This window comes from Arachis hypogaea, chromosome 3, assembly GCF_003086295.3.
Source record: "Arachis hypogaea cultivar Tifrunner chromosome 3, arahy.Tifrunner.gnm2.J5K5, whole genome shotgun sequence".
NCBI lineage: Eukaryota > Viridiplantae > Streptophyta > Magnoliopsida > Fabales > Fabaceae > Arachis > Arachis hypogaea.
In genome coordinates this window covers 125,974,812-125,988,126 of record NC_092038.1, presented here as the reverse complement: position 1 = coordinate 125,988,126, position 13,315 = coordinate 125,974,812, and the positions used below count along the sequence as shown (strand labels likewise).

Genomic DNA, 13,315 nt, shown 5'->3' with positions numbered 1-13,315 from the left:
GTGTGTGCGCCATTGCTTTTTATCATCCTGCCATTATCATGATTCATGAATCATATTTTTCGACTATATTCAAGGGAGCCACTCAGCTAAAGATGCTGAAAACGTCTTTTTATAAAAATATTTTTTAATAACTAAAATTTAACACATATAAAGATGCTGAAGTGACAGAAGGTTGAGATTTGGGACATGGAATATAGGCACTCTAACAGAAAAGTCCATGGAGGTGGTGAACACCATGACAAGGAGGAAGATTAACATTATGTGCCTACAGGAAACGAAATGGATTGGTGCAAAGGCTAGGGAGTTGGATACTTCTGGTTTCAAACTTTGGTATACAGGAAAGGTGAAGAATAGGAATGGGGTTGGAATAATTGTGGATAAGCAGTGGAAGAAGGACGTAGTGGATGTCAAGAGGGTGGGAGATCAGATCATCTGTATCAAACTTGGGGTGGATGGAGGTGTTTTCCATGTGATTAGCGCCTATGCACCGCAAGTGGGTTCGGACGAACAACACAAGATAAGATTTTGGGAGGATCTAGAGAGTTTGGTTCAAGGCATACCTTTGGGAGATAAGATTTTCTTAGGAGGAGATTTAAATGGCCATGTTGGGAGCGAAGTGACTGGATATGGGAGTATTCACGGAGGCCATGGTTTTGGAGTGATCAATGCCGAGGGTAAAACTATTTTGGACTTTTCCTCAACCTTTGATCTTCTCATCGCAAATACATATTTTAAAAAGAGAGACGAACATCTTATAACCTATAAGACTGGCATGACAAGCTCTTAAATCGACTTCTTCTTGTTGAGGAGAGTCGACCGAAAATTTTGCATTAACTGTAAAATTATCCCGGGAGAGAGTTTGACAACACAACATAGGGTGCTCGTCATGGATTTTCGCGTTGAGCAAAAGTTGAGGAAAAGACATCATACGAAGAATCCAAGGACGAGGTGGTGGCGGATGAAAGGTGAGGAACAAAGAAGCTTCCTAAGACGGGTAGGAGAAGAGGCAAAGTGGGATGGGAATGGAAGCGCGGAAGAGATGTGGAAGGAGATGGCAGAAGTTATTAGAAGAACAGCAAAAGAAAGTTTTGGTGAATCTAAAGGAAGAGGACCAAGAGACAAGGAGTCCTGGTGGTGGAATGCGAGTATACAAGAAAAGATAAAGATAAAAAGGGAATACTTTAAAGAGTGGTCTTTATGCCGCAATGCGGATAACTGGGAAAAATATAAGGCGGCTAAGAAAGAGACAAAAGTGGCTGTAAGTGAAGCAAGAACAAGAGCATATGAGGGTCTCTACCAGTCTTTGAGCACGAAAGAAGGAGAAAAAGGTATTTATAGAATCGCAAAGAGCCGGGAAAGAAGAACGAGAGATTTGGATCAGGTTAGGTGCATAAAGGATAAGGATGGAGAGGTGTTGGCTCAAGAGGAGAAGATTAATGAAAGGTGGAAGAGCTACTTCTACGAGTTATTTAATGAGGGACAGAAGACTCTTCCGAGCCTTGGTCTATTATGCACAAGGGAAGAAGATCAAAATTTTGACTACTATCGAAGGATTTGAGATTTCGAGGTAAAAGAGGCTCTAAAGCAGATGAAAAATGGCAGGGCAGTAGGACCTGATAATATCCCGATTGAGGTTTGGAATGGTTTTGGAGAAAAAGGCATCAACTGGTTAACCAAGCTTTTTAATGAGATTTTAAGGTCAAAGAAGATGCCTAATGAGTGGAGAAAGAGCACCTTGGTACCTATCTACAAGAATAAGGGGGATATACAAAGTTGCGAAAACTATAGAGGGATTAAGCTTATGAGTCATACTATGAAGTTATGGGAAAGGGTGATAGAACGGAGGTTGAGAAAAGAGACACAAGTAACAGAGAACCAATTTGGATTTATGCCAGGAAGATCTACCACTGAAGCGATATACCTATTAAGAAGGATGATGGAGAGGTATCGTAGTAATAAAAGGGATCTACATATGGTGTTTATTGATTTGGAAAAAGCGTATGATAGGGTACCAAGGGAGGTCTTATGGAAGGTTTTAGAAAAAAGGAGAGTAAGGATCGCATATATTCGAGCAATTAAAGACATGTATGATGGGGCCACAACTAGTGTGAAGACTCAAGGTGGTGTGACAGAAGAATTCCCTATTGGTATAGGATTACACCAGGGATCATCCTTAAGTCCATACCTTTTCACATTAGTCTTGGAAGTACTCATAGAGCACATCCAAGAGCATGTGCCATGGTGCATGCTTTTTGCCGATGATATCGTCCTTATGGGAGAGTCAAGGGAAGACCTAAATAAGAAGTTGGAGTTATGGAGAGAAGCTCTAGAAGTGTATGGTCTGCGCATAAGCCGTAGCAAGACGGAATATATGGAATGTAAGTTCAGTCTGAGAAGGGAAAACCCCAGTATAGAAGTGAAGATTGGAGAAAACATCCTACGAAAAGTTAAAAGTTTTAAGTATCTTGGATGCATCATACAGGATAATGGAGAGATTGAACAGGATGTAAATCATAGGATCCAAGCAGGTTGGTCAAAATGGCGGAGTGCATCTGGTTTTATATGCGACAAAAAAGTGCCTTTAAAACTTAAAGGTAAATTCTATCGCACCGCTATAAGACCGGCTATGATGTATGGTACGGAGTGTTGGGCGGCTAAAGGGGAGCACGAACATAAGCTGAGTGTGGCAGAGATGAAGATGTTGAGATGTATGAGTGGTCATACGCGATTGGATAAAATAAGGAATAAAGACATAAGGGAGAGAGTTGGAGTAGCACCCATTGTGGAAAAGATGGTTGAATCGCGTCTCAGGTGGTTTGGACATGTGAGAAGAAGACCGATAGAACATCCAGTCAGGAGGGTGGATGAGATGGAAGATGGACAAAGGGCGAAAGGCAGAGGAAGACCTAAGAAGACCATCCATGAGGTGGTCAAACGAGATCTACATGTAAACGGTCTCTCTGTAGACATGATACATGACAGAGCACAATGGCGTCGTTTGATTCATGTAGCCGACCCCACTTAGTGGGACAAGGCTTTATTGTTGTTGTTGTTGTTATAAAATTTAACACATATAATCGATTAAATTTTGTTATTTTTGTCAAAATTAGACTAGACAAATTAATTTAATCGAAAAATGGTGAATCAAATCTTGAACTGGTCTAAATTAATATTATTTTTTATAGAAAATGACTACAATACCCTATTATAGAAAATGACTAAAATACTTCTATTATAGATATTAATTTTGAGAATCCTAAATTTTAGTCCTTTATTTTTCTATCGTAAGGGTAGAATTTAAAAGTTTTAAAATATATAAATATATATATATAATAAGAGTATTTTAATCATTCTCTATAATAAAGTTATTGTAGTTAATTTTTATAAAAAAAATATTAATTTAGATCAGTTCAAAATTTGATTTACCATTTTTTCGGTTATATCAATTTGTCTAGTCTAATTTTGACAAAACTAACATGATTTAATCGATTATATATGTTAAATTTTAATTACTAAAAAATATCTTTAAAAAAAGACGTTTTAAGCGTGTTTATGTGAGTGGCTTCTTATATTCAATATAGAACTTATCTTTTCTTTATTATTATATTTATTGCAGCACTTCTAGACTAAGATGCACATGTGCAAACTCAAAGAATGGTGGTTTATCTTTTATGAAGGGTCATTAATTTTCTTTTTTAACAAGTATTTTTCCACCGAAGAGATTGTAATTATTTAAGCTTGTATTTTCAAATGAAGACAACTCTAGTCTCTAGGTATATTCATACGATTTTTTTTTAAAAATCTTTTTTAAGGGATCGGATTAGATTCATAGGAGTGGATTTTCACTTTCATGCTAGATTGGGAGTAACAATGTAACACACTTCAATATCTAGTTTTTTTTTTTATAAAAAAGAAAAAAATAAAACACCATACATGTTATATTAATCAGACAGTCAAGATCGATTTTTAACTTTTTATAAAATAATGATTTATTTATATCTCTTCCGTTTTAATATATGGAGACCACTTTAATAAAAATATTAAAAATGTCTTTTGTTTTAGAGATGTTTATATATGTTATATTATTATTGGATATTTTTATTAAATTAATTAATAATTTATTTTTTAATAAGCTAGAACAAAATCGATTTATTATAGCAATAATAATAAACTCAATTGTCTGCATTATAATTATTATAGACTCTTTGATCCGATCGAATTACACAATCTAAATCGAATATCTTAAATTTTTTTATAAAAAGATAAATATATTCCTAACTTTTTATTTTGTAGACATTTAAATTTCTGAAAAAAAATAGATTTATTGTTATTGTTATAAAAAAATCGATTTTATTCTAATTTGTTAAGAAATTCAAAAATAATCGATTTATTAATACATCCAATAATAATATAACACGTAAGCGTTTTTATAAAAAAAAATGTTTTACGCGTCTTAACGGAACATCTTCTTAACATATATATTAAAATGACGTTTGTATGTTTTATTTTTAGTAAATTATATTCCAATATTATTAATTAGATAAAATCCTTACTATTAAAATTCTCGTTTTTTTTTTCTAGGTATAATTTATCTATCTTCTTATATAACATGTTGAGATCCATGACCACGACGACAACAACGTCATCAACATCAATGGAGCAACATAGAACAACAATATTAAAAACAACAATATAAGTAGGGTAGTAGCAACAACAATAATAACAATAACACCAACAATAACCTATATTCATATAAATATAATATAAAATGGAGATATTTTTATGTAAAAAAACTATTTATACACTAAAATCAGTTACTAATATATTTTGTGTATAAATATATATGTTATTTAATTTATTTTTAATATATGTTTTATATTCTAACATATATTTTATCAGTCTAGATACACATTCAAGTATTTTTTGCAACCAAGTCTAACTAAGTTGGCCCAAACTCAATAATAATATTTTGCTAACAAAAACCAACCTTTTGAATTGAATTTGAATTTATATAATGGACAATGTTCGGTTTATTTGGTATTATACAGTGATTTTACTTTGATAATATTTTCGGTTTATTCTAAACGCAATTGTTTCTGAATTCGAATTTATATAATGGCCAAATATTTGGTTCATTTAGTATTATACAATTATTTCGCTTTGATAATATTTTCAGTTCATTTGCAGTCCAAGTATGTTGTTGATGAATAATTTGTTCTAATGGTTGGAATGATTTTTAAGATAAATTAAATGGAATGGAATGAAATATAATACAATTGAATAAAGTGATAATAAATAATTTCATTCTTTTTTGCTAAAAAAAGACTTAATCATTAACAAAAACACATCGAATTCATTTCTGAATTCAAATGAATCTCAATTAAAGTAAGAAATAAACCGAAATTACTTAAGAAATAAAAATTTGGTCAATACTTATCAACAACATCAAGTGAACCTCAATTAATACACAAATGAATTGAAATAAATTAAGAAATAAACCGAAATTATTTAATGATAGCAGCAAAAAAATCAGAACTAATAAAAATATTTGCAAAATGTTGATATTACTGGTGATGACGATAACGAAAAAAAGAAGAAGACGCAACATTGAAAAAGAAAAAAAGAAGAAGACGCAACATTGAAAAAGAAAAAGAAGAAGAATCTACGTATGAGAATTTGGAAGAAGAAGAAAAAGAAAGAGGAGGAGAAGAAGAAGAGAAGAAGAAAAACTTGCGTAAACTTGGAAGAAGAAGAAAGACGAGGGGGAGGAGGAGAAGGAGAAGGAAACGGAAAAGGAGAAGGAAAAGGAGAAGGAGCGCGTGATTTGAAAAGTTATTATAACAATTTGGTTAGAGTTAAGTATTTTGTTTGAATATAAAGTTTTATTCTTATTCCAGTGACTTATTTTGATAACTAATTTTAATACATATTTAACATAATTAATTTTATTAATATATGAAATTATGAATACATCAATTTGACATCAAGTAAGGCTTTTTACTCTTTTTTTTTTCCATTTTCTAACTTCAGTTATTCTAATGTTCAAAAGAATTTTTTAAAAAAAATTTATACGTATTAGAAACTGAATTTTAAGATAATTGTTGTTCATTTTGGGATCTAAATCTTAACATAATATTTTCATATTTGTTAGTAATATTCATACGTCTTTTGAAAATTAGACTAATTAAGTACAAACTATATTAATTAATTTTAAGTGATTTAGCTAACAAATATATATTAGGTTTACACTCACATAACAAAGTTAAGAAAAAGAAAAAGAACTCACAAAACATAACATTAAGCTACTTTTTTGGTATCTCTGTATATCTCTAACATGTATCAGAGTAAACACTATATGTTAAAATTATTATTAGAGCAAAAAACCCAAATAAATCAAGCTGAGAAATGTTTTACCTAAATCAGTCAAAATCAAAATTTTTTCAGCAATCAACCAATGACTATTTTTATGTAATTCGAATAAACATGATTCGAACTACAAATGCAAGTAATTCGAAACAACTTGCTTCGAAATACATTTAAAAGGAATTGCATGTAATTCGAATCAATATGGTTTGAATTATACATTGTTAAATCGAATCTAGTCGATTCGAACTACTAGGGAAAACGAGCTAAACAAATTCGAATTAGGTCGATTCGAATTACTAAGAAAGAAGAAGCAAACCTTAATTCGAGTTGAGTTGATTCGAATTATGTATATATAGTGCGAATTAGGTTAGTTCGAATTATTGTGTTCCAGACCTGTATATATATGTGATGAACGTGAGTTGCTCTCATTATTGAGGGGTCATATGGCTGGTGAGGACAGTTTTATAGTGTTGGTTCACCACAGAGGATCGATTAAGAGAAAAACTCGTTCCGGTGTGAAGTTCACCGATAAGGATCCTCTCTGTATTATTGTGAGTTCTACAACAAGCTATGATGACCTTGCTAGGTCTGTACTGCTGAAACTTGGTCTGGATGGTGTGAAAAAGGTTAAGAAGTTTTTCTATCGCATTCCAATCACGGTGCTCTAAGATAGCGTGGATTGTTTCACGATTGGGAGTGATGCGGACTTGCAGGTCATGTTTCTTTGTCGCCGGCAGTTTCCCGAAGTGAGGACACCGGAACTGTTGGCAAAGCTGATTGATGTGGTGTCCAGCTCGGGGGGTTCGAACCGGAATACGAACACTTTAGCGACGGTTGCCAGTTCTAGCCCAAGACCTGCTGTTGCATCTTCCTTAGTCCCTGCGTACGAGCCACCCGCCCCGCCTGTCGCCTCCCCTTCGTTCGCTGTTGATCTCAACGGCAGTGTTAGCGACGAGATTGGAACAGCGGAACTTCTACCTACCTCTGTACAATGTGCTGCACCGGTTGGGGCTGGAGAGGGATTGTTTGACGATCTAGAGGACGATGATGTCGAGTCGGATATGATTGCTGATGACAGTGGCGATGATATTGGAGCGAGTGAGCCTGCCGGTGTGGGTGGTGGTTCTAGCTATGGCACACAGTAGTACCCTCCATATTTTTCATCCTTGGACCTGGATGCCATGAGGCAGGCGGGGGTACCTGGGGAGCCTGTCAGATTTGGCGCTAGAGATGCAGAAGGGTCAGCTGGTATGACAGAGTTCCAGGTTGGTCAGCAATTTCAGGATAAGGAGGATGCCTGTTAAGTGTGAAGACTTACAGCATCCACCGAGGTATACAGTACAAGGTAGTGGAGTCTGATTATCGCCGTTATGTTGGCAAGTGTTCTAAGTTCGGGAATGGGTGCACATGGTTGATTCGGCAGAGTCTCCGGCAGCGTAAGGGCATTTGGGAGGTCAAACGGTACAATGGACCGCATACTTGTCTGGCCAGCTCTATGTCCAGCAATCACAGGAGTTTGGATTATCATGTGATATCGGCATTCATTATGCCAACGGTTAGAGCCGATGCATCTGTCAGCATCAAGGTGCTCCTAAATGCGACTGCCTCACACTATGGGTTTAGGCCTACCTACAGGAGGGTCTGGATGGCGAAGCAGAAGGCTGTTGCCGTCATTTATGGTGACTGGGATGAGTCTTACAACGAGCTCCCAAGGTGGGTGTTAGGAGTGCAGGTGACCATGCCTGGTTCTATTGCAGTTTTTCGGACTAGCCCTGTTCGAGTTGGGGGACAGCTGGACGAATCTCAGGCTTATTTTTACAGATTGTTCTGGAGTTTTCCACCGTGTATCGAGGCATTTCGTCATTGCAAGTCGTTGGTGAGTATTGATGGGACCCATCTATATGGCAAGTATGGGGGTACTTTACTTGTTGCGATTGCACAGGACGGGAACTCCAACATACTCCCTGTTGCATTCGCACTAGTCGAGGGTGAGAATGCTGAGTCGTGATCATTCTTTCTCTCTCACCTCCGTCAGCACATTATTGATAAACCCCAATTTGACGGTTTATCTTGTATTGAATTTAGAGTATTTTGTAGATCTTTTCTCACATTTACCCAATGAATTAGCATGGTTTTGTATATTCTCCTTTAATTGTGCTTAAGAGTGAAAACATGCTTTTTAGATCTTAAAATAAATAAATTTAATTCACCTTGATTCCATTAGATGCCTTGATATGTTTTTTAAGTGATTTAAGGTTTAGGAGGCAAAGATTGGATCAAGGGAATGAAGAAAGAAAGCATGAAAAGTTGGAGAACTCATGAAGAAATGAAAGAATCGGAAAGCTGTCAAGCCAATCTCTTCGCACTTAAACGACCATAACTTGAGCTACAAAGGTCCAAATGATGCGGTTTTAGTTGGGTTGGAAAGCTAACATCCGGGGCTTCAAAATAATATAAGATTTGCCATAGTTGCTATACGTATAAGGATGCGTACGCGCACTGTACGCGTACGCGCCGTTGGTGCACGTGATTCACTTCATGCAAACTCGTGGCTAGCGAATTTACAAGCCTTGTGGGCCCAATCCAACTCATTTCTGATCCTATTTAAGCCAAGGATTGAAGAGGGATGGAGAAGTTAGTTACCATTAGTCATAGTTTAGTTTTAGAAGTAGTTTCTAGAGAGAGAAGCTCTCACTTCTCTCTAGGATTAGGATTAGGATTAGGTTTAGTTCTTAGATCTAGGTTTTAATCTTTGCTTTCTTCCACTTCTATCTCTCAATTCTTTGTTGCTACATTCATTCTTCTTTCATTCTTTTGTTGTAATTTCCTTTATGTTGTTCTTGTGTTTTGATGTAGATCTACTTTTGTTTTTTCTACTCTCTTTCAATTCAATAAGAGGTAATTCATAATAATTGTTCTTCTTTGCTTTTCTATTGTTGATCTCTTGCCTTTGTAGGTAGATCTCTCTTTAATTCTTGCAATTTATGTTGTTTACTTTTATTGCCTTTTATGTGTTTGTTGAAATGCCTCTTCTAGTTATAGTATAGATTTTGTTCCTCTTGGCCTAGGTAGAGTAATTAGTAACACTTGAGTTATCCAATTCCTTTGTTGATTGATAATTGGAGAGATTGCTAATTGGTTTGGAGTGCACTAAAGCTAGTCTTTCCTTGGGAGTTGGCTAGAACTTGTGGCTCAAGTCAATTCATCCACTTGACTTTCCTTTATTTAGTAAGGGTTAACTAAGTGGTAGCAATGAACAATTCTCATCACAATTGAGAAGGATAACTAGGATAGGACTTCTAATTTTCATACCTTGCCAAGAGCCTTTTATAGTTGTTAGTTTATTTTTATTGCCATTTACTTTTCATGCTTCTTATCCAAAACCCCAAAACACATTTCTAACCAATAACAAGGCACTTTATTGTAATTCCTAGGGAGAACGACCCGAGGTTCAATACTTCGGTTTATAAATTTTAGGGGTTTGTACTAGTGACAAACAACTTTTTGTATGAAAGGATTATTGTTTGGTTTAGAAACTATACTTTACAACGAGAATTCATTAGTGAAATTCTAAACCGCCAAAAATCCAATCATCAGTTACACCACAGCCGGGTCTGCTCGTTATTTTTGATAGGCATAACGGCATCAAGGCCGCGCTTGAGGCTCCCGACGGGGGCTGGCTACCACCGGCTGCGTACCGGGCTTTCTACATTCGACACGTAGCAGCAAATTTTGCCATAACCTTCAACGGTAAAGATGCAAGGAGGCTTCTCATGAACGCTGCCTATGCTAAGACCGAGGTCGAGTTCGATTACTGGTTTGATATTCTTCGCTCGGAAGATCCGGCGATGTGTGATTGGAAAAACCGGATTGAGTATTCATTGTGGACATAGTATTGCGATGAGGGCTGGAGATTTGGTCACATGACGACGAATATTTCTGAGTGTGTGAATTCAATCCTCAAGGGTGTGAGGAACCTTCCTGTATGCTCTTTGGTGAAAGCAACGTATGATCAGTTGGCCAAACTTTTTGTACGCAAGGGGAGAGAAGCCGAGGCCCAGCTGGGTACCGAACAACAATTCAGTCAACACCTAGTTAAATGTATCGAGGCCAATTTGAAGACGGTAAGGTGCTTCACAGTTACTTTGTACGACAGGGATAACTCCGAGTACCCGGTCGTAGAGACCACTCCTACTAGTTCTTTCTCCCTGGGTAGCTACAGGGTCTCACTCGGATCTCAGACATGTGATTGCGGATACTTCCAGGCACTTCATTTCCCTTATCCGCACGCACTTGCATGCTGTGCCTACTCACGAATCACTTGGCACTCCTACGTACACCCTGTCTATCGACTCAGCAACATTTTTAATGTTTATCAGATGGGATTCAGACCTCCAATCCCAGAGGATTTCTGGCCACCATATGATGGGCCGACAGTGATACCGGATCCGAACAAGAGGCGTGCAAGGGAGGATCGTCCCAGGTCTACTCGGATACGGACAAATATGGACGAGGCAGATTCAAACCAGCCTAAGAGATGCGGTTTATGTCGGCAACCCAGACACACTCGTTGGAGCTGCCCACAGGTCGGAGGTCGCCAAGGGATACAGTCATAGATGGGTAGGATTCGTTCTATGTTGTTTGATTTACTAGTGACTGATAAACCCCATTTTGACGGTTTATCTTGTATTGATTTTAAGAGATTTTATCACCTTTTACCCACATTTATCCATTGAATTAGCATAGTTTTGTGATTGTCTCCTTATTTGTGCTTAGATGTGAAAACATGCTTTTTAGGACTTAAAATAGCTAAACCTAATTCTCCTTGATTCCATTAGATGCCTTGATATGTTTGTTAGTGATTTCAGATTGAAAAGGCTAGGAATGGATCAAAGGAGTGAAGAATGAAAGCATGCAAAGTGGAGAAATCATGAAAATTCAAAGAAGTTGAACTCGCCCGTGGACGCGCGCGCGCACCTGGCGCTTGCGCGCACCTTGCGACTCACCCCATGGACGCGTACGCGTGCTGTGCGCGTACGCGTCGGTGCTGGTTTATGATTTTTTAATGAAAACGTGACCAACAAATTCTCAAGGGTTGTGGGGCCCAATCCCAACCAACTTTGGCACCAAAGATGCTATTTAAAGCCAAGGATTGAAGAGCAAAGGGAGATTAGTTCATTCACACTCATTAGGATTAGTTTAGAAGTAGTTTCTAGAGAGAGAAGCTCTCACTTCTCTCTAAGATTAGGATTAGGATTAGACTTAGTTCTTAGATTTAGGTTTTCATTCATTCATTCTTCTACTTCTACTTCTCAATTCCTATTTGTTAGATTCACCTTCTTCTATTCTTTTGTTGTAATTTCCTTTATGTTGTTTCTATGTTTTGTTGTAGATCTACCATTGTTCCTTCCATTTTCTTTCAATTCAATAAGAGGTAATTCATAATAATTGTTCTTCTTTGCTTTTCTATTGTTGATATCTTGTTTTTGTAGTTGTAGATTCCTTTAATTCTTGCATTTAATAATGTTTACTTCTATTGCACTTTATGTGTTTGTTGAAATATCTCTTTTAGTTTTAGTGTAGATTTTGTTCCTCTTGGCCTAGGTAGAGTAATTAGTGACACTTGAGTTATCTAATTCCTTTGTTGATTGATAATTGGAGAGATTGCTAATTGGTTTGGAGTGCACTAAAGCTAGTCTTTCCTTGGGAGTTGGCTAGAACTTGTGGCTCAAGTCAATTCATCCACTTGACTTTCCTTTATTTAGTAAGGGTTAACTAAGTGGTAGCAATGAACAATTCTCATCACAATTGAGAAGGATAACTAGGATAAGACTTCTAGTTCTCACACCTTACCAAGAGCCTTTTATAGTTGTTAGTTTACTTTCTTGCCATTTATCTTTCATGCCTCTTATCAAAACCCCAAAATAACTCACAACCAATAACAAGACACTTTATTGTAATTCCTAGGGAGAACGACCCGAGGTTTAAATACTTCGGTTTATAGATTTTAGGGGTTTGTACTTGTGACAAACAAATTTTTGTATGAGAGGATTATTGTTGGTTTAGAGACTATACTTCAACGAGATTTCATTTGTGAAATTCTAAACCGTCAAAAATCCAATCATCAGTGACCATTGTTCGGAGTTTTAGTTTTTAAGGAAAAAAATATTCTAGTTAGAAATGCGTTGTATGTCTGTTATTTTTAACAAATATGAACATTTTCATAATATAATATTAAATGAAAAAGTACGTAGTAAACACATTAATTTGAAGTTTCTAGTTTAACAAAATTTGCAAGGTATGTAACAGAATTAATATAAATAAGCAAAGAAAACTAGTTTTCATAGTGGATGATACAATTTAATCTCTAAGAAACAGACACACACATCAGCTGATAAACTAAATGACCCTACGATGGTATAATCCGGCCATCTGCAAGTACGGAACGTACCGCTCATCGAGTCGCATTTCCTGCTGGCGCCGCATACTCGATATGCAACACCGGGGCTGCGTAATACATGGACCACATGATTAGAACAGATTCAAAAACCGGTTACAAATACAAATCAGGACATAAACAACTAATAAATACCACTTGAAAAACGATATGTATCAAACCACTAGCAAAAACCCATTGTCAAACCGCATCCAAATAACCACTAGAAACACAGCAGCCTAAAAGCGCATACAAAAAATAACTAGCATAAACCAGGGGCAACTCCACTTACAAAAATCACTGGCCAAAACTGCTCAATATAACAACTACCTATACTACCTACGTAAACTTCTAACATAAACCATCAACAAAATCGCATAGAAAATCACTATACAAAACCGCATGCAAAACCTTTTATATAAACCACTAGCAACACCACCATAATAAACCACTAGCAACACCACTTTAATAAACCATTAACATATAGTAACAACAAAAACCACTAAACATATA

The 13,315-nt window shown here is 36.3% G+C and overlaps 2 protein-coding genes across 2 annotated transcripts; both read left to right on the top strand.

Moving 5' to 3' along the window:
- Window positions 1-7,547: 7,547 nt before the first annotated feature.
- On the top strand, window positions 7,548-10,259 carry LOC140183586 (uncharacterized). The gene is made up of 3 exons (XM_072232043.1): window positions 7,548-7,631; window positions 7,706-8,274; window positions 10,001-10,259. Exons 1-3 carry the CDS (start codon window positions 7,548-7,550, stop codon window positions 10,257-10,259), a joined length of 912 nt encoding a protein of 303 aa, XP_072088144.1.
- A 30-nt stretch (window positions 10,260-10,289) lies between these two features.
- On the top strand, window positions 10,290-10,982 carry LOC140183584 (uncharacterized). Its single transcript, XM_072232042.1, has one exon. The coding sequence runs from the start codon at window positions 10,290-10,292 to the stop codon at window positions 10,980-10,982; it is 693 nt and encodes a 230-aa protein (XP_072088143.1).
- Window positions 10,983-13,315: the final 2,333 nt, after the last annotated feature.

Excerpts from the sequence above, each read along its gene's own strand:
- LOC140183586 (XM_072232043.1), top strand. The coding sequence starts at position 7,548 with ATGAGGCAGGCGGGGGTACCTGGGGAGCCTGTCAGATTTGGCGCTAGA. Across the intron at positions 7,632-7,705 it reads CTGGTATGACAGAGTTCCAG|TACAAGGTAGTGGAGTCTGA; the intron begins GTTGGTCAGCAA and ends CGAGGTATACAG. Across the intron at positions 8,275-10,000 it reads GGGACCCATCTATATGGCAA|GCATAACGGCATCAAGGCCG; the intron begins GTATGGGGGTAC and ends TATTTTTGATAG.
- LOC140183584 (XM_072232042.1), top strand. The coding sequence starts at position 10,290 with ATGACGACGAATATTTCTGAGTGTGTGAATTCAATCCTCAAGGGTGTG.